Source organism: Lissotriton helveticus, chromosome 6 (assembly GCF_964261635.1).
Source record: "Lissotriton helveticus chromosome 6, aLisHel1.1, whole genome shotgun sequence".
Classification (NCBI taxonomy): domain Eukaryota; kingdom Metazoa; phylum Chordata; class Amphibia; order Caudata; family Salamandridae; genus Lissotriton; species Lissotriton helveticus.
In genome coordinates, this window is record NC_136067.1 from 1,324,554,051 (window position 1) to 1,324,574,238 (window position 20,188).

General features: G+C 46.7%; 1 protein-coding gene across 3 annotated transcripts in view; it reads left to right on the forward strand.

The window, feature by feature from the left end:
- Positions 1-20,188, forward strand: part of SLC8A1 (solute carrier family 8 member A1) — a 1,060,009-nt gene that overhangs the window by 906,826 nt on the left and 132,995 nt on the right. For all 3 annotated transcript variants that reach the window (XM_078649052.1, XM_078649051.1, XM_078649053.1), the window contains one exon: positions 19,610-19,885. In XM_078649052.1, the coding sequence (XP_078505178.1) occupies positions 19,610-19,885 (276 nt within the window). The remainder of the gene's footprint in view (positions 1-19,609; positions 19,886-20,188) is intronic.

The following is a 20,188-nucleotide window of genomic DNA, read 5'->3' on the forward strand; positions in this document are numbered from 1 at the left end:
ATCTGGGATATCTAGTACAGGTGGTGTACATATATGTCTGCGGTACTCATTCCAGGGTCCCCACACTCTACTCCACTTTCGGGGTTTAGCACGGGCCAGGTACACCGTCTTTTCCCTAAACATGCACCAGTCCATGTTTTCGTTCCATGCCGCAAACGTGGGCGCCCTCGGGGATCCCCACAACTGGGCAATATCCCTTTTAGCAATCATGGTCCCCAGGGTTACCCCCTGCGTCTGAGCTACATTATGATCAGTTGGTTCCCACACATTCAATAGACAGCGCCTGGCTTCCGGCCGAAGAGTAATCCCCATAACTTCATTCATCACATCATGCACCTCACTCCAGTAGGCAGAGATTTCACAACATTCCCAAATAATATGGAGGAATGTCCCCACCTGCCCGCAACCACGTTTGCACAGACCATCCTCAGAGAAACCCATGTGAATAAGATGAGGGCCCGTGACGTAAACCCTATACAGAATCCTAAGCTGGATCAACCGGAGTCGAGCTGGGATCGTGACCTCCTTCGGAGAGGAGATCGCAGACTGCCAGTCTTCATCATCCAGTTCAAGGCCGTCTCGGGTCCATTGCTTTCGGAGACATGTGAGGAGGTCCGTTCTATCAATAATCAGTTTTTTATAAACGAGGGAGATGGTGCTATCAGGCACATAACCATCCAACAACCTGTCCTGTAGCGGAGATGACTCCGGAACCACCTCTCCGGCCTTGAAGACCGAGCGCAGGGCATGTCGAACCTGTACATAGCGGAAATATTCGGAACTATTCAATTCAAACTCCTCCTGTAACGACTCAAACGATTTTACCTGCCCCTTAACCCAGAGGTCGCCGACCTTGCTGATACCGATGAGCTCCCACTTGTCGAACCCCTTGGTATTCCAGAGTCTACCAAGCTTGTCCGAACAAAAGAGCGGGGTCGCCCGAGTCAGACGATCAGTCCACCCCGTTGCATTGGTCGCATCTCGCCATAAACGCACTGCTATCTTGGTGGGGCCGGACAGCACCCCGAAGGCAGACTTTGAATACAGCGCCCTATAGTAATCGCCACCGGGATGTAGCCATCTATCCATAGCGAAAGCAGGGTGAGGCGTGGGGCCATATATGCCATGGTTAATAGCTCCCAGGTGGGACGCCCAGTAGTAGCGCTTTATATCCGGGAGGGCGATACCCCCGTCGTACCACGGGAGCGTCAGCTTAGCAAGAGAGATACGCGGTCTGCCGTCCCAGATCAGCTGTCTTTGAAGGTCCTCGATCGCTCGGAAATAGCTAGCGGGGATGATATCATAGGCATTCTGAAGAGCATAAAGAAAACGAGGTAACGACATCATTTTAAAGAGCGCGGCACGACCTAAAGGTGAAAGTGGGAGCCTTCGCCAGCTCGCGACATCTTGTTTCAGACGCAACAAGGGCGGGAGAAGATTTTGCCGATAGCGAGTTATCGGGTCCAGGGAGATGTAAACTCCCAGGTATTTGAACCCTGCGTGAGCTATCTGAATGGGACAGTTACGCGGAGGAGAGGGAACCTCGCCTGAGAGGACATATAAATAGGATTTCGTCCAATTGATAATGAGGCCCAAGTTTCTGCCGAACGAGGCCAAAACATCACATAGTACCATCAGAGATTTTCGTGGCGATGTCAGATACAATAGAATGTCATCCGCGTAAAGCGAAATACGATCCTCAAAGGAAGGAGACCACCGAATACCCTTCATCGAAGGCTCCCATCTAATCCACGCGCCAAGGGGCTCGAGGGCCAGAGCGAACAAGAGTGGCGATAAAGGACAACCCTGACGAGTCCCCCTCTCTCGAGAGAGAAGGGAGCCGATACTCGACCATTGACAACAGTTTGCGCGAGGGGGTCCTCGTAGAGCAGCCTGACCCAACCAATAAAACCTGGTCCGAAACCAAACTTAACTAACACGGCCCACAAGTATGACCATTCAACAGTGTCAAAGGCCATCGTGGCATCCAGAGACGCCAAGATGGCCGGCTCACGCAACGTCGATGCCCTCGCAAGAACACCATGCAAACGCCAAAGATTAAGAGCGGTGTTCCTGTGCGGAATGAAACCGGATTGATCCGGATGGATCAAGTCGCCGATAACGGTGATTAGTCTGTTTGCCAGGATCTTAGCCAGGATCTTAGGCTCGGCGTTCAAGAGGGATATCGGACGGTACGATGTACACCTGTCTCTGGGCTTTCCCTCCTTATGAATCACCACAATGGTTGCTTAACGCTGATCACGAGGGAGAGAGCCACACTCCCGGGACTTATTGAACATATCTCGCAGATAGGGAGCAACCCTATCAGGCCGCAACTTGTAGAGTTCAATAGGTAGGCCATTAGGACCCATCACCTTCCCCGAACGCAGCGAACGAATCGCAAGAGCCACCTCATCAGCCGTTATTACAGAGTCAATCAGATCTCTGTCCCCGTCAGGGAGACGCGGCAACAAAATATCTCGTATTAAGAGATGCGAATCCTCCTCAGGTCTGTCAGACACTGAAGAGTACACCATCTGGAAATGATCCGCGAACTGCCGAACAATCTCTATAGGATCAGACACCCGAACACCACCAGCCGTCTCAATCACGGGTACCACTCTACTAGCTCTATCCCTCCTGTCCAGCCACGCGATCAATTTACCGGCCTTATCGCCAACATCATATAGGCGTCCCTGCTGCTCTCTACCCATAGCCTTAGCTGCGTCAGTGACCAATGTCCTGTATTCAAGTTGTTTCAACCGCAGTCGTGCGTTACCGCACCGGTGACCCCACGCTCAAGCTCGAGCTCTAAATCAGAGATCTCCGCCTCAATCTTAACTATCTCTTCTTCTCTCTGTTTCTTGACACTTGCTATTAATGACAGGGCCAGAAAATACTGATCAATAGATTTCACCAAAGCTGTACGAGTCTTGGGGTTCCGAAAGTACCAGGGGTTAATCGGAGTAACACGGCCCTCCATCTCAGAGCCCAGCTCCACCCTAAGCCATAACGGGGAATGGTCGGAGATACCACGGGCCAGATGTTTAACCTCAGTGACAGAGAGGGCCTGTCCCGCAGGTACTATGAAATAACCAATCCTGGAGAGGCTACCGTGTGCACCAAAAAGAAAGGTATATTGGCGCTGCGTAGGGTGTAACAATCTCCAGCAGTCGATCAGACCCAGGGTATCCAGAAAATCAGACAACCAATTATGCGCATTCCCAAGGTCCCTGGGCGGGTGTCGATCTAGAAGACCGGAAACAACCGCATTGAAATCACCACCGATAATCAATGATCCCTCGGGAAGGGACAGAAGGATCGGCCCCAGGTCTGCAAAAGTGGATGACTGAAGGCCAGGCGGAACATATACAGAGACCAGGGAAATGGTCCGGCCCTCCCACCTACCCGTGATGGCAACATATCGCCCTCTGTCATCGAGTACTGTGGCGTCAACTTCAAGCGGGAGAGAAGTCTTAAGCAGGATACCAACACCCCTAGATCCAGAGGAAAACCCAGCATGCGCAATCAGACGGTAGCCCCTCCTGTTCATAGCTAGGCAGGTGTTACCAATCAGGTGTGTCTCCTGAAGGAGAACTACATCTGGGGAAAGACGTTTCAACAGCTGCAACACAACACTACGTTTTATCCAATCTCCCAAACCATTCACATTCCAACTCATCAATTTCAACTCCCTACCCCCCATCCCGGAAAGAAAGGAAGATCCAACCCCTGGTAGAATACAGCACTTCGTTCAAAAAGGATAGAAATAAGTTGCCTTGCATAAAAAACACACTACACCCAACAAAACCCCCCAACCCCCCAGAAGCAACCCGTTACAATACCCCCACCCCGCACCCCTGCGTAAACCCAGAAACCCACCCAAACCTGCAGTGTGCCTGTCGCCCCTTCCCCCCATCAAACTAAGCTACAAGAAGAAACACAGAGGAGGAAAAGGACCCTCTACTGACCCCGCAACCCCCTCAAAATAATAATCAGGTCAATTGTCAAAGTCATCGAACCACAGTTCGAGGTCAGCACAAGACCTCAGGACTCCATCCGCCGGCACTTATTCCTGTTCTGCTTGTCCTCCCTCCGCTCCACCAGGCTGGCTCTCCGGAGAAGGCTGATTCGGTAGAGTATCAAGCCAATCAGCAACAACTTCTGGACGATTGAAAAAATAGGTCCGCTCCGCATACTCGATTCTTAACTTGGCCGGAAATAACATGGCGTACTTGAGACCCATGCCTCGCAATCGTCGTTTTACACCCATAAAGCCAAGTCTTTGTCTCTGGACAGATTGAGTGAAATCTGGATAAGAGCTGACTGTAGAATTTTCAAACTGCGTAGGGCCATTAGTTCGTGATGCCTGCAGCACAGCGTCCCTGTCTCGAAAGTTGAGGATTCTGGCTAATATAGGACGTGGAGGAGCTCCCTGTTTCGGACGGCCACCCGGGACTCTGTGGGCACGTTCAATAGTAAAGAATTTACTCAGTCCTTTGGGAGCAAGGTGGCGAATTATTAAGTCCTCCACAAAAAGATCCGCAGCCGGGTCCTCCGCTTTTTCCGGAACCCCTATAATGCGGACGTTATTTCGGCGAGCCCTCCCTTCATAATCGGCGGAGGCGTATAATGAGATCGCTGCTGGTTTTCAAGCGATCGACGTCTGTCTGCAGTGCAGTGACATCACTCGTTAAACTGGAGGTCTTAATGTCCAAAGATTTGACTTTTTCATTCGTTTTGCCCAAGTCCGCACGGATCAAATTCACATCAATCGCAACGGTATCAAGTTTATGTGCAAGGGCCTCAATTTGGTTTCCCAATATGGATTTAACGCCATCTATGGCGGCCATGACGTCTTGTAGTGTCGGCTCGGTTGACGATGTAGATTGTTCCTTCGTGCCGGCTCCCCCGGGAGAACCCTTCACCTGGGTATAGCGATCCATAATATTAGATTGCATGGAGCCACCTCGACGAGTAGTCTTAGCCTTCACCTTATCTCCTTCAGGCTTCCCCGCCATTGATTGAGACGGGTCGCCGTGGCTCCGTGGAGCTGGACAGGAGAGTGGCAATCCCTGGTCTTGTCAGGCAATAGCAATCCAGGCTTGTGTGTATGGAACAAAAGATCTCAGTATCCGGTGAGAACAAGCGGTACCTTCGCGGATGACCCAGTCGTTATCTGCGAACTCAGGGGAAATATCTTCCACAGTTACTGGTCACTTTGGAATCAAAACCGAAAGTGAAACCAATCAGACCGGTCGCACCCGCCTCTCGTAAGCCGCTGTTGTTCAATTACAGGTCGGGCAGCATGACAACTCCACAGCCGGGCATCATGGAGGGGTAGGCCGCAATCTTTAAGGCGCCATAACTACGGATCCCGAGGTCCGATTTAGAATCAGATTGCAGATTTCTCCTCATGCGTGGTTCGTCTTCACAAAAACAGCAATAAGGAGCAGGATATAAGACAGGATAATTGCAGGAGGTTGCGAGGGTCTCGGGAGCCCTAAGCTCACGCGGCCATCTTGGTTGCGCGTGAAGCTCCTCCTGACAAGTGACACTTTTAGAAGCTTGTTTCCGGTCCAGGGAAGGCATGGCTTGGCAGTTCGGGCTGGACTGTTCCCATGAGGCTCAGGGTCAGACTGATTTGCATATGGCCATGTCTGAACTGGGATGGCAGAGTGGGCTAAAGAACGGTGATGGATTAAACCCAGATCTCTTGACTGGGTGTGAGTGTTTGATTGGTTCAGATGCTCCGTCCATCACCACCCCCTTTTGTACCGCTTTGTTCACCATAAGTTGGCAGGGAATGCTCAGAAGTGAGTCCCTTGCTCACATTGCCACTAGATTCAAGCAAGCCTGGCTGAAGACGGCTGAAATGCCAGAAACCGGTCCTAGGAAGCTTGTTTCCGGTCCAGGGAAGGCATGGCTTGGCAGTTCGGGCTGGACTGTTCTCATGAAGCACAGGGTCAGACTGATTTGCATATGGCCATGTCTGAACTGGGGTGGCAGAGTGAGCTAAAGAACGGTGATGGATTAAACCCAGATCTGTTGACTGGGTGTGAGTGTTTGATTGGTTCAGATGCTCCGTCCATCACCACCCCCTTTTGTACCGCTTTGTTCGCCATAAGTTGGCAGGGTATGCTCAGACGTGAGTCCCTTGCTCACTTTGCCACTGGATTCAAGCAAGCCTGGCTGAAGACGGTTGAAATGCCAGAAACCGGTCCTAGGAAGCTTGTTTCCGGTCCAGGGAAGGCATGGCTTGGCAGTTCGGGCTGGACTGTTCCCATGAGGCACAGGGTCAGACTGATTTGGATATGGGCATGTCTGAACTGGGGTGGCAGAGTGGGCTAAAGAACAGTGATGAATTAAACCCAGATCTGTTGACTGGGTGTGAGTGTTTGATTGGTTCAGATGCTCCGTCAATCACCACCCCCTTTTGTACCGCTTTTAGAAGTGGGCATTTCTGTGTGCAGTGAATTTGAATTGACTGTCTGGCTTGTGAGTGACAGGGGCTGGCTAGTGTGCTTGGCTCCAGGAGGCAGGATGGGTCTGCCCGGTGGTGAATAGGGAGATCTGCATGTAGATGGGAAGGAGGAGTTGCACCTCGGACCTGAATAAGGCTGGGCCTTCCCTCCACAATGCTGGCTCCACCCCCTGTGGCCCATCCTGTGAATAGAAGAAGAGGAGCTGAGCAAAACCAAGTGCTCAGGTGCTCCCAAACCAGTTGCATCTGGTTTTCCCTTAACCCTGTGCAAGGTGACAAAGGAAATTACTGTATAAAAGACGCGGCTGTGACCCCAAGTAAATGTTCTTGTTCTGCTACTTGAATCTACCAGGGGCGTGCTGCTGCTGGGGCCCAGGGGAAGGCTTTCCTCCCTGGGTCCTGCCCTGCCCCTGGATGCCTGGAGGACTATTTTTCTGGGAACCTGCTACCTTGCTTGTTATTTCGGGGACCTTGGAAAGACTGTGGCAGCCCCCACGTACTGCCTTTCTCTTATTTTTTACCCAGGAAAGCATGTGGGCGGCGCAGCGCTGATGCTGCAGCTCTTTTAAAAGGAATGCCCAGCGTAGGGATTACCCTCTCCTTATGGGCTCTTGCCGGTGCCCACCCCGCTCCTTTTCACTTTGATTGTGCAGGTGCTGTGCAGGTGCCCGGTGGTTCCCAGCTTTTGTGTTCTAGCCTAGATGGCTCCACCGATGGCCACCTTTGTTGCAAGGGCCCGTGGGGGGGGGGTCCTGAGGTCCCGGGGGTCCGTGTTCCCCTAGAGCCCGTGCGTGGCTCCACTGTGGGGGCTTATTTGATTTCTAGAACCCGAGTGGCTCCCACATTTTCAGCCCCATTACCTCCTGAACCTGAGTGGCTTCCATGGGGCACAGTTATTTCCCGGGCCAGTGAGAGCCCCAGCAAGGCCCAGAGGGCACAGTTGGGCCAGGGCCCCTATGTTCTCTCCCCAGCTGCGCCGCACCAGTGCGGGCAGCTGCAACGTGAGGCGCAATTCGTGTGAGAGTCCCTGAGAGGGACAGAAGTGGCACAGAGGAGCCAGGCCTTCTACAGCTGCGCAGCACTTAATGCCAGCTGCATCGTTTAGGCCCCCTGTTATTGTCCTCAGCTGCCCAGCAAGTAGTGGGCAGCTGCAACGGTTTAGGTTTTGCACAGTGGCACACCCTTGACCTTGCTGCACAGGCAGCAGCCCTGACTTTATGGACATAGGGCATTTGAGCCCCCTTTTGAGATGGGCAGTTGGCCAGGGGGATTATTACATTGATAGGGCGCCAGGCCCTAATGTGATTTATGTGCTAATATGATTTTGGATGCTAGGAAATGTATTGTGTATAGTATGTTCTTGATACCTCTAAATATGGTTTATGATTATGAGGTTGTTTTACCTAATTTGGTTGTGTTATAATTCCATGTGTGATTTACGCCCCTAGTGTGAGTTATACTTAGGTGTTTAGAGTCTTATGTATTTAGACTTGTGTGGTACTGTGCATAATGTAGTTTATGTCACAGATTGATACAAAGTACAGTGATTACCAGTGTTTACTGGTTGTACGTCTTATGACCTATTTTACTTTTACGTTTTATGATCTAGTTAGTTTTACCAAGTTTGCTCGGTGATGGTTTTGACAGTGGCCAATTGTCAGGTGTACTTGTAAATATTGCCCAGTGCCAGTTGGCACAGTGTACATAATGTGTTTAATATTCTAATGTGTTTTGAGAAGACAAAGGCTATTTTTGATATAACCTTGTGTGGAGTTCCTTTTGTAGTGTGCCTGGGATGTTGTTGCTGTTGTGTGTGTGAGGCAAATGCTTTACACATGGCCTCGGGGATAAACCTGACTGCTCGTGCCAAGCTACCAAGGGGGTGAGCAGGGGTTATCTTTGGAGTATAACTCCCTTGCCCTAACTAGAGTGGTGGTCTCTGCCTGGCTTTGGCGCAAACCTCAGCCAACCAGAGATCTAATTTCTAACACAACACAACTGCACATTTGTATTGTGATGGGTTTTTATTCTGGCAGATTATTGTAATGTGTTGTTGTGCTATTTGGATGTGCTGTGTTGTATCTTTGTGTAGCATTGTTGATTTCTGTTTTTGTGTTACCATTGTGTTGTTTTGTTACATTTTGGTAGTGAGTTTTTTGCAGACTATAAATTGTTGTGCTATCGTTACATTATTGTAGTTTTATGTTATGTTTTCTTGCTGCTTTTGTGGTGTACTATTGCAATATGGAGTTGTGACCTTTTTTGTTATAAATTTGGCTTAGATGTCCTACTGAAACAGTGTGACATGAAAAGGTAGCCTCAACTAGAGAGTATTTCCAAACCCCAAGACATTACGGGGCATATTCTCAAGGAGTTATCACCAAGTTAACTGCACTTTATTGCAGACAAATTGGCGATAAATATATTGCCCTATTCACAAGCTGGTGCAAACAGTCCAAATCACCAGTTAACCTTGGTTGGCAGCCGCAACAAATATCGCCACAGATGAACCCCGTAACTATCGCTAATGAGATGCAAAGTAGACATTCCTGTGCCAAAAGCTGCAACAACACCACTCTGCAACATTCTTAACAACCAGCCAGATCGGCGATAAGAACACAAAACAGGCGATAAAGCGCGTTAGCTTCAGGAAAATAACACCTGCTCTGACCTGGTGTAAAGTCGGACGACAGCCTGCACAGAAAAGGAAGCCCAGCCCAGAGCTACACCTGAAGGCCAACAGATGCCATGGAGCCAACAATCATGCAGCTGGGAGCCCCTACAGGGCCACAACACCTACCATCACCACCCCCAGGACCTCCCCTCCCTGGGCACCCACCCCGGGCAAAGACATGCCACATCAACTACACGAAACATGTACCAAATAATCCGCCTGATGTCCCACAATCACATTTGGTGACATACATGTGTCTACAAAAATGAGCATCATACATTCACCTTCGAATTAACAATCAAAAATGTATTCAAATAAATACAGAACAGAAATGAAGACACATGGCGGCTCTCCTTGGGACAATCTGTAGGTTACATCCTGCAAGACAAAAATCCAGATGAGAAGGTGTGACTTGCACTCATCAAAGGACAGAGAGAGAGAGCGAAGGAGAGAGAGAGATACAGAGAGAGAGAAGGAGAGGGAGAGAGAGAAAGACGGACAAAGAGGGGGAGAGAGAGAAAGACAGAGAGAGAGAGGTGGAGAGTGAGAAAGACTGACAGAGAGGGGGAGAGAGAGAAAGATGGACAGAGAGGGGGAGAGAGACACATATAACAGAAGAGATGGACAGGGAGAGAGAGTGCCAACACTGCGCAGCCACGCCTCACTGCTCACCTGCTGGCACTGGTGTGTCTCCAACCACGTGTAGTGCAGTTCACCAGGTCCCACATCTCAAACAGATCCGTCATCTGAAACAGAGTCCAGATACATGAATGGAAAAGTACATACAATTGCACACAACATCATCGCCTGTCCGCCCCTGTGGACCCAGGCAGCTGCATCCCAGCCCCTCCCGCTGCCCAGCGGTGCATGCCGCCCCTGCACACCCAGGCCTCACTGCTCACCTTCTGCCACCGGACACCGGTGTGTTGCAATGAGGGCCAACCACATGTCGGTACAAACCCCAAGCCCGGGCCCCGTGAACAAGGCACCCTCCACATCATGCAGCCCTGCTCCGCAGGCCACCAGGTCTCACATTTGATTCTGGGTCTTGATTTTGCCCTGGTAGAGGATACCAGTACACCCGGCATCATCGCAGGCTGCACACCTGCTCAGCCCTTGAGGTACCACTAACTCTGTGATCTTGGAGGCGATGCCACATGGCGGGACGCCCGTGCTGCCCACTAGCTCTGGCCTACACTGTGGCCAGCGGATCGCCAGGACAGGGCATCATCGGAGGGTGCACACCCGCTCAGCACTTAAGGTGCCCCTACCTCAGTGCACCGAAAGTCCTCATCCACTGGAGGTGTGCCTGTGCTGGATGCATTATCTGGTGCCACCGAGTCTGTGCCCCGCAAGTCATGGACCCTGTATGATTGGGTATCGTGGTGCGAATGCCATCATGTCACCTCCAGGTTGGGAGAATGTGATGTTGCAGGGCCCTGGGCCCTCATGCCTACATGAACACCACACAAATACACCCAGAGAGTGGTTGGAAATTGCATCAAGCATGTGCGTCCGGTCCTTTATATTGGCAGGGTCACATGTCCTGTAGCACGTGTGTGGGATGGGTGTGGTGTGGGTGTACACCAGCTGTGAGGGAGTGGCTGTGGCATGCTGACAACTAGACCTGTGATCAGCATATCACTACAGGGTAGACCTTGGACATGTAGCGTAGCCGTCCCCCCTGTGAGCATAAGTGGAGTGGGCTGGCCTGGCGTATGCTAGTCCAGTGTAAGGGTGTGAACAATGACGCCGGGGCTCTGGGCGTGGCTTCTTTCACTCGTCTGAATTGCAATTTTAAATGGTCTTGAAGGTAAAGTCAGAGTTTAAGTTACTATTCTGATAATTCCACTCGTAGAAAGTTGCAATTTTTCTGCCTAATCAAGATGTGCCTTTCAGCCAGTGTCTAGGATCACATGACTGTGAATGACTCTCCTGAGATTTGTTGTGTATTCGTTCCGGATTTGAGGACAAAAGAGGCTTGGTTGCGGAGAGAGCAAGGGTCTTCCTGACAGAATGGCTGGGGAGGAATTGCGACCTTTCCTGATTACACTTCAAAGAACCCTGCCTGCAGCACACATAAAAGAATTTGACTCCAGGTCTGTCCTTGCATTTTTACCCTAGTAGCTTGGAGCCAAACCCAGGGAAAGGGGAAGAACTTACCGTAACCAGTTTGAGAGGAGGCAAGAGATAACCCCCACACAAAGGCTGGCACTAGGTATAAATGTGGCACCTTGAGAAACCTCTTAACAAAACACTCCTGGACCTGTGGAATATTCAGAAGACGTCTGCTGTCTGAAGAAGTAAGACTGGACCTGCTTGCCTTGAACCTAGGTTCCCTAGAAGTGACTCCAAAGTCAGTTGCCCAATCTCCTGTTTGAGCTGCAGGGACACAACAAGCTTCCAGAGGCCTTTCCTGCAGCTGCCCACCGCACCAGAACTGACTGTACCTGGCTGGGTCTGCCTGAGCTTGGTTTCTGGCCTATCGCCTGGAGTGATTCCTGATCGCCATGAGGTGCCCCCCCCCCCACATGTCCTGGATCCTTGGTAGCATTGGAGTGCACTTCTCCTGCCCCTAAAATTAAGTTAAAGCTGAACATCCATATGTTTGGGGCTCTTTGCTACCATGAGCGATCTCCTTGTATCTACAATGGTCATTGCATCTACCACCAAAGGGAACAGTCTCTGCACGTGTATCTCACTAACTTGAAGCTCCTGCTGTGACTACTCCTTGTGCCAACAAACTCATCGCTGCCCACCAATGTGAAGAACCTGCGGAGGATCTTCACTTGGACTTGGACTTTGAGGAAGGTAAAACCTCCACCTGAACAAACCTGCTACCTGTATTCAACCCGCGCTCCATTGCGGTCGGCCTCAACTTGTGACTTTGACACAGTCCAACGCGACCTGTCACCCGAGAGTGGCACTTGGTGCTTTTTTTATGGTATTTTCACCTACAACTTTAAAATTCCAAACTCCAGTTCTACTTTTTCAATTTTTGTTGCTTTGATGTCATTTCATCTATAAAATGTATGCTGTTTATCCAAATTGGTTTGGGATTTCACTTGTGTTGTGTTTTCACTTTATTACTGGTTGAGGGATGCATAAATACTTTACACATTGTCTCTAATCTAATCCTGGCTGGTGTTTTGCCAAGCTACCAGAGGGTTAAGCACAGGTTTAGTTAGAGACTTTCATGGTTCACCCTGACAAGGATTGTGTTACTTCAGTGGCACTCTCTCCTCTTGCAACTAATAAACTAATTTCTTACAATTTGACATTCCGCATTTGCTTATCATAAAGTTAAATTGTACTTTAACAAGCTCATGCCTATATAAACTCTACCGATCTTCCCAATTCACATTAAGATAAAAGAGGCTAGTCTTTTCTTAAGTTCAAACAAAAATGCATGTTTTCATTGGCAAATTGAGATAAACAGTGCTGCTCTTTATTCATGTTCTGTAAATGCAAATAAAGATAAACAGCGCTGCTCTGTATTCATTTTCTGTAAATGCAAATAATGATTTTATAAGCAGTCCATCAGCGCCTTCCAGTGTTTAGAAAGAGATTTAATATTGTCGGTTTATGCTTTTTATTTATTTATTTATTTATGTTAATTAGAACAGCTAATTTGTCATAATCGTTGAGGCAAGTATACTGTATTCGCGGAAATATCAGCGTGTTCCACAGAAAAATATGCCTTCTCCCCAATTATTATTTCCAATTACATATCGTTACATCACTATGGCCTCATTACAAAAATAGGTTGAAAAACCTTGACTGTGCAGCATGAAATTGCGTGCCGCTCTGACCCAGAGTCGTGGTCTATTGAGTTATTACAAAAAAAAAGTAGTCGTTTGTTAGTATGTGCAGTCTAGCTCAATAGTTCATACATATTAATGAGGTGAAGAAAGCTGCGCGCGCTAGAGCACAGCGGCATGGCGGCGTACATGCTGATAAAGAGAGAGCAGAGTTCGAGGTCCTTGAAGCTCTTAGCTGACCTTCAAAGCATCTTGGTATATGCAAAGAGCGTAGTTAGACCATGATTGTAAGAAGATGGTGACAAAGATTTAACCCTTCTGTGGCTCTGTGAGCCTACTTGTAGGTAGGGTTAAAATAAAGTGTTTACATCGCTAAGCATGCCGTAACTGTTCTCCGCTCTGTATTGGTACCTAAGTCCTACTAGCTACTCAACCAGGCCCGGACAGGCCGTTTCGGGCACCGGGCAATCCCCCGGTGCGCCGCAAGGGTGAGGGCCGGTTTTGGGTCCTGGGGGCCGTTTTTTTTACAGGGCCGTTTTTGCAGCATCGGCCCTGTAACAAAATCGGCCGAAAACCGGCTCAGGCAAAGAGCTCGGTTGCACCCCCAGGGGGCTGGCCGAGCACTTTGCCAGGACCGGTTTTGGTTCTCAGTCCGACCCTGTACTCAACCAATGCCGCTACACCCCATTAGGCTAGTGGTAGACGATAACTGATGGTCACCTTTCTCAGTGCCTGTATTTTCGCGCAATCTGGTGTCAAATGTGCTTAACTAACTGGTATTTAGAACGCCTAACATGGGGTGTTGCTGGCGGATTGACCATGATATTGTCCTCATTTGAGACTTACCCAGAGTTCCTTTTTCTGTTTTGCATTTTGAAGGCACTACTGCAAAACCCTGACTGAGGGTTACTGGGAATTATCCGATGCAAAAATCTTGAAGGAGGAATATTTGTACTTCTCAATTACAGTACCTAACTGAGCAATATTTGCGCTTGATTCCAAGTTTTCCAAAAAAGGGAATGGAGCATATAACTATTAAAATGAAAGGGTATTCCAATGTTTGCATTCTTTCGGTCATCACACTGAATGCAATTTGTGCACAACTTAAAATTTGAAATTGAGAACATTGCACCTATTCATTCAAGGTACCAATCAGTGATTTTCACATACTTTTTCATAAATGTTTCAACATTTTGGAAAGTTTCATAAAATTCATTTGTAATTTTGCACATTGCTAGTTTTCCACAGGGTTGTGAATTGCCAGAACGTAGTTATTTATAGAATTTTGAGATCCTTTGTCTTGAAAGAATTGAAATCCGGCGATAGTCGGCGAAATGGCACATTAGCGCATGAAAACAAACGTTGTTTTCACACGCTCATGTGTTCCTTGATAATATGGGGGGGGTGGATTCAGCTTTATGATCCACTCCCCCATGTTATCAATGCCCTAACACCTAGTCAGAGCAGGCGTTGGGAGACCTGCGATAAACGAGTTTATCACAGGTCTCCCTCTCCCAACGCCTGCCTAGGTAATAGGGTGTTCCCACCTCCAACCACATTTTAGATGTGGTTGGACGTGGGAACACCCACTTTGCATGTCATTAGCGATGTTTATCGCCGACATGCAAAGTGGGCTTGCGCCAGGCTTTAAAATGCCCTTGTTAATAGGGCTCTAGCAGTATCACCGCTTTCTCTGCACAATTCGCCGAAAAAGCGACGATACTTGCCCTAGGTAATATGCCCCATAGTTCTAAGAAAAATTATTTTATTTCCATTGGTGTGCAAAAGCAAATAAATATGTGCTAATGAAGGCCTCTGTTGGGTAACTCGTTGAAGACACACGCAATATTTTTTTTTTGTGACATGTCAGATGAAAGTGCCTCTTACTGATAAACAGCTTCTGCCATTTTACGAGGTTTTCATATGTTAAAAAACTCAGACTGATGATCTCAGAAAAACAGAACAGTGAGTTAAAAGGTCACCACTTTCATCTCCTCTGACCTGCAGGTGACGCAGTCAACCCACTGCAAGGCCAACTCAGCTTTCTGCCTTTTCTGCGTCTGTGGTGGGTAGAAGGGGTACAATGAAATTGGATAAAAATTGCACGTTATGGGGAGCGCCCAGAAACAGCAAAAGTGTGCAATGAATCTCTACATAAATAACATAACATATTGAGTCGTATTTGCGTAGTGCATCAAGGACCTTCTTGTCAAGTCACAGAAAAGTAACATCCAGCTGGGTTCTCAGAATGACCAACAAATATGCCAGTAACTAAAACTGAAATTTATAACATGCAGATATGTCTCGTGCACATTCATACTGGAAATCCTGACAAGCTCACTGGATTTTAGTCAGTCAATGATACATCCCCGTTCTCAGTACACAAGTATTCCTTTCCAGATTACATTTGGAGAGCTTCGAAGATCCTACTTATGTTCTCGTTCTACGTAAATTTCCTTCCCCTCCACCTCCCCCTGCTTACCCAATGAACAAAGGTTCCCTTCAACAGAATAGTCATCAAGCTAAAAATGAAATGTTTCCCATCCCTCCAAATTGGTGATTGTGTTCAGTCATTGAATCTCGTGACTCAATGGGTGGAACACAACCTGTTATGTTTGAAAATGCGTTTATTGGCTAAGGAGGGAGAGGGGTGCAGCAGATCACTTGTGTTTCAGCCAATGTCTTCACTGTCACTGAAGACGCAAGTATTCCAGCAGTTAGTGAACAGGTTTGGCCTTCCTCATATATATCTTTTTACCCCGTAGTCTAATTAATACCCTCCTTCCCAAATGTTGCACAATTACTCTATCTCAGAGGGCATTGAAGGTGGATGCAAAGGGTTTGAGGAGGCCAAAGGGACTTCTAAATGCTTTACCACCCATACATATTAATCAGGGAGAGGCGCAGAAAATAAAAGAGGATAGTGAGTTGGTTCTTTTAGTCATTTCATGCGTCCCATTACTTCTCCAGTTGTTAGGCCCTGGGGTTAGCTATTTCCGCCTTGAGAGCCCAATGGGCAGCTTTAAGGGCATTTAAATATCCTGAGTTTGAATTTTTGTTACCTTTGGTTTCAAGACTTGAAGAAGTTTTTTTTCTAAAAAGGCCTGTTTTTCATAAACTGTCACCTGCTTGGGATTTGCCTAATATATTACAGGCATTATAAGACTCACTCTGTGAACCGTTAGATTAGGTGGAGTGAAAATTCATTACGATTTGGGCAATATTTTTGGTTGACGTTGCCTTAGCCAAAAGGGTGGGGGAATTGGGGGCTCTTTTGTGTTCAGAATCTTTTTAAGGTGAATTCCTAATAAAGTGGTTCTTTGACTTGTGTCGCTATTCCTTCCTAAAGTTCCATCAACTTTGCATTGTTTGGAGGATTTGGAGTAATCTGTACTCGGTCCTTCTCAGATCTCCATTGAGGAACAGGCTGTGCACACTTTGGATGTTAGGAGGACTATATCAGTTTACCTGACGATTAGAACACTTTCATTTGAAAAAGCTGATTTTTTTATTTGTTACATTTGGTTCAGCAGGTCGGAAGCTGAATCCTTCTGGCGCTACCTAGAGTATATTGGGAAAATTTGCCAACCTTTCAGCATTTGAGGCTCAGGGGGAAGCAATACTGAGTGTAATCCATCTGAAGTCAACAAGAGGGATAGCAGCTTTCTGGGCTGCATTTAAAGTGCTTCAATAACAGAGATTGGTAAAGTTACAAATTGGGGAGTCCTTTATACGTTATAAAACTTTATAGCTTATTGGTTGGGGGGTAATAGTTCTTCTGTTTTTGACACCTCAATGTTAAGCTCTGTAGAAAATCTGTAATATTGGTAAATCGTGATTGTTCACTATGTTTGGATTAAAATTGAAGCATCATTCCTTGCTGATGTTGTTCTGTGAAACCAACTGCATGCAAGGTAGACGAGGAGGTAATGGCTGGATATTTACCAGTAGTCTTTGTTACTCCGAGTCCCAGAGTTCCATGTCACTGTCCAGGTTTCCCATCCCATGGGGGTTACCAGCTTCAGATGTGGTTAACTTGGAAATACAGCTTGGGAGGTCAGTATGCTTCCTGTTCTATGTCAATGCAACAGGACGGATTAAGGGGCCATATTGGAGGGTTTGAGAAACCTAGAATTTTCTGATGGGAGTTGCTTTCACTTAGTGGGTATAGACTGTGATGGGGAAGTCTAGGACTTTGTGTAATGAAGATTTCTACGATGAGACTGCTTGATAAGCAGTGCACTCATAAAATATGGCTGCGATACTGCAATTCTACCTGCATGCTTCAGGTATCAGACATTGTGTCAATTCCTTAGCTTAGCCCAGTTTTAGTTATTTGCTATAGTATAACCTTTGTCAAATACTTAAATACGGTGCTTTATTACTGTTGGAGCACTTGCCTTGCAACATAATTTCTTTGCCAAGTCATTAAAAATATTTCCGCATTGGTCAGACGGATCTTTGTTAGCTGGCAAGAAGTATTGAAAGGGAGGAAAAAGGAAGAATAATATTTGGATCACCAATCAATCCAGTATATATGCAAGCCAAAAGTACTTTCAGTACAAACATCATCAGTACAATAGGTAAGCTGAAATATCTCAGTTGGTTGATGCACAACAGCAGAAAATAAAGAATTGTGATAGCCACAATAATACAGAAACAAATGAAAGTGAACAGGTGTTCCATACAGAAACGTTCCCTTTTCTTGTCTAACCATAAGTCAGATAAAGTGTCATCTATTAAGGGTCTCTATTTTGGCAGCATAGAAGGTGTCAGCATGATCAGACTTCAGTAGAATACGTGTTCAGCATAACGTTTCACACTTGCAAGGATAAGACAAGCAGAGAGTTCTGTACCTCTCTAAGGGTCTGATTTAGATCACGGGGATGGGTTACTACATCACAACAGAGACAGATATCCCGTCCCCTGAAATATAAATCCCATAGGATATAATTGGAGTTATATTTCGGCAGTCGGGATATCCGTCATCGTTGTGATGGAGTAACTTGTTCGCCGAGATCTAAATCAGGCCCTGAGTCTACAAGGGATCTGCATTAACTCAAATTGTGTGAACTCCGATTTAAAAGTACCAGGAGACACAGAAAGACCTTATCTCCCTTCACACTACCAGGCACAAATCAGACCATTAATTGAGTACATCTGAAACATTGCTCCATTTTCCCAGCACATCATGCTGACTCTGTGGTTCTCGACCTTGAACATCTTGCCGTCCTGGTACATGATGAACAGAAAGCTTCTCTCAACCATTGTTTCTCCATGTTCACTGCCAAGTTTCCCTCCAGGCCTTTCTATCTGCAATCTATTACAGACAATAAACCTTTCTCTAACTAAAGAAATAATAAATCTGCAAAAAAGAAAAACAAACTGGCAAAGCAAACTGCATTTGAACTGAGGCCTGTGGTTAGGTAACTTTAATTGAGTATTATGTGCCAGTTGTACGAAATTCCATTTTTTGCTTCCCTGAAAAGCGAATCCTAAGAAATCACTATTTAGGAAATGCAAAATGGAATATACAAAAACAGACCTTTCCTAATATCAATTCCTACAGAGATGGAGTAGCTTTTAGGAAATGGCTGTTTTCGAAATACTAAAGCATTCGCTCCTATGGGCATAAAGGAAATAGCAAGGATGATAACTGGCCTAAGACCCCCCCTTGATGTACCCCGAAAAAGTGGTGCACATGTATGCACATATGTGCTATGTGCATGTGTGTGCTTTATAGCACTGTTAAAAAAAGTATATGGCATGCTTTTTTTATATGACACAGGGTTACCATAAACTTGGAGTTAACAGTAATTGCATTTCCCAGGAAATTGCAAATAGGAAAGCCCTTTTTGTAACTTTCTATTCAGGTAGCGCAAAATGCGATTTCTACTGGGTGGAAATTGAATTTTGCGGTTCCTAAGTGGCCTTTGTATATATGGAAAGGCCATGCAGCATTTCTTAATGGCCCAAAATAGGAATTCACTCCGTTAGAAAATTCTAAATGCTTTCTTACATCTGACCATTAACGTGCACTTCGGATACATGATCACATATGCATATGAGTAACCGGAAAAATAAATGTAAAACATGAGTAAAAGAGAACATGAATACATATGTAAGTATATCTTGAAATGTGAGTGTAAAAACCTGAATAAAGAATACACGTATATAAATCCCTAGTCTCTACAGTGAATACATTTCATTAATATGCTTTTAATGCTTCACACAAAGTAATGAAGTTAAGGCCCACTGTGAATATAATGTCTAATCCACGTATATAATTACATTTCTGTGACATGTAATGGTAGAGTCTATTTTGCGCTGCTCCATTATGAAAGCCTGGACTTGAATCCAGTAAGTCCATACCCCAAGAATTAATGTTAACAGGGGTCCCTTTAACTCTGGAGTTGGGGGGGGGGGCACACTTACTGTTCCTAATGGAGCCCTGAGAGAGCAAGGCTAATCTTGATGAGCCTGGTAAATCCCGTTAATGTGCCCAGTAGACCTTATTGGCCTCCTGCAGCGACTGCTAAATTAGGAAAACAAACAATTCCTATTTGCAATGTATCGCTTCAGAAAAATGTCAAGAATATTTTCTTTGCTAAGAAAGTTCATTCTTACCCTCAATTTTATTAAGATTCCGTATTTTAGCAATGGCAATAATTTTTAATGTTTTTTGTTCAGGAGAAGATGATGATGATGACGAATGTGGCGAGGAGAAGCTGCCATCCTGCTTCGATTACGTCATGCACTTTCTGACAGTTTTCTGGAAAGTGTTTTTTGCCTTCGTCCCCCCTACTGAGTACTGGAATGGGTGGGCCTGCTTCATTGTATCCATCTCCATGATTGGCCTTCTGACTGCGTTCATAGGGGACTTGGCTTCTCACTTTGGCTGCACCATCGGCCTCAAGGATTCCGTGACCGCGGTGGTGTTTGTCGCTTTGGGAACGTCAGTACCAGGTATGGAAATACATTTCTTGTTGTTATTAATTTTCTGCAGCTTCTCTGTTAATTTCTGTCACCCCTGTTTTCTGAGATCAAATCAAATGTGTCAACTATAGGGCTGAGAAAGGGGGGAGAGGCCTTCCAGTATCTCAGGATAGTCACATAAAATGCATTTTTATATGGTGAATCCAAGTGGTACTTGTGTACATGGTCAGTGGTCATACAAAAAATCTGGCACGAATGCTGCACTCATGGGCTTATGTTGACTCTGACACAAACCATGGTGTGTATCACTCATTTCAGACAGTGAGTGATATC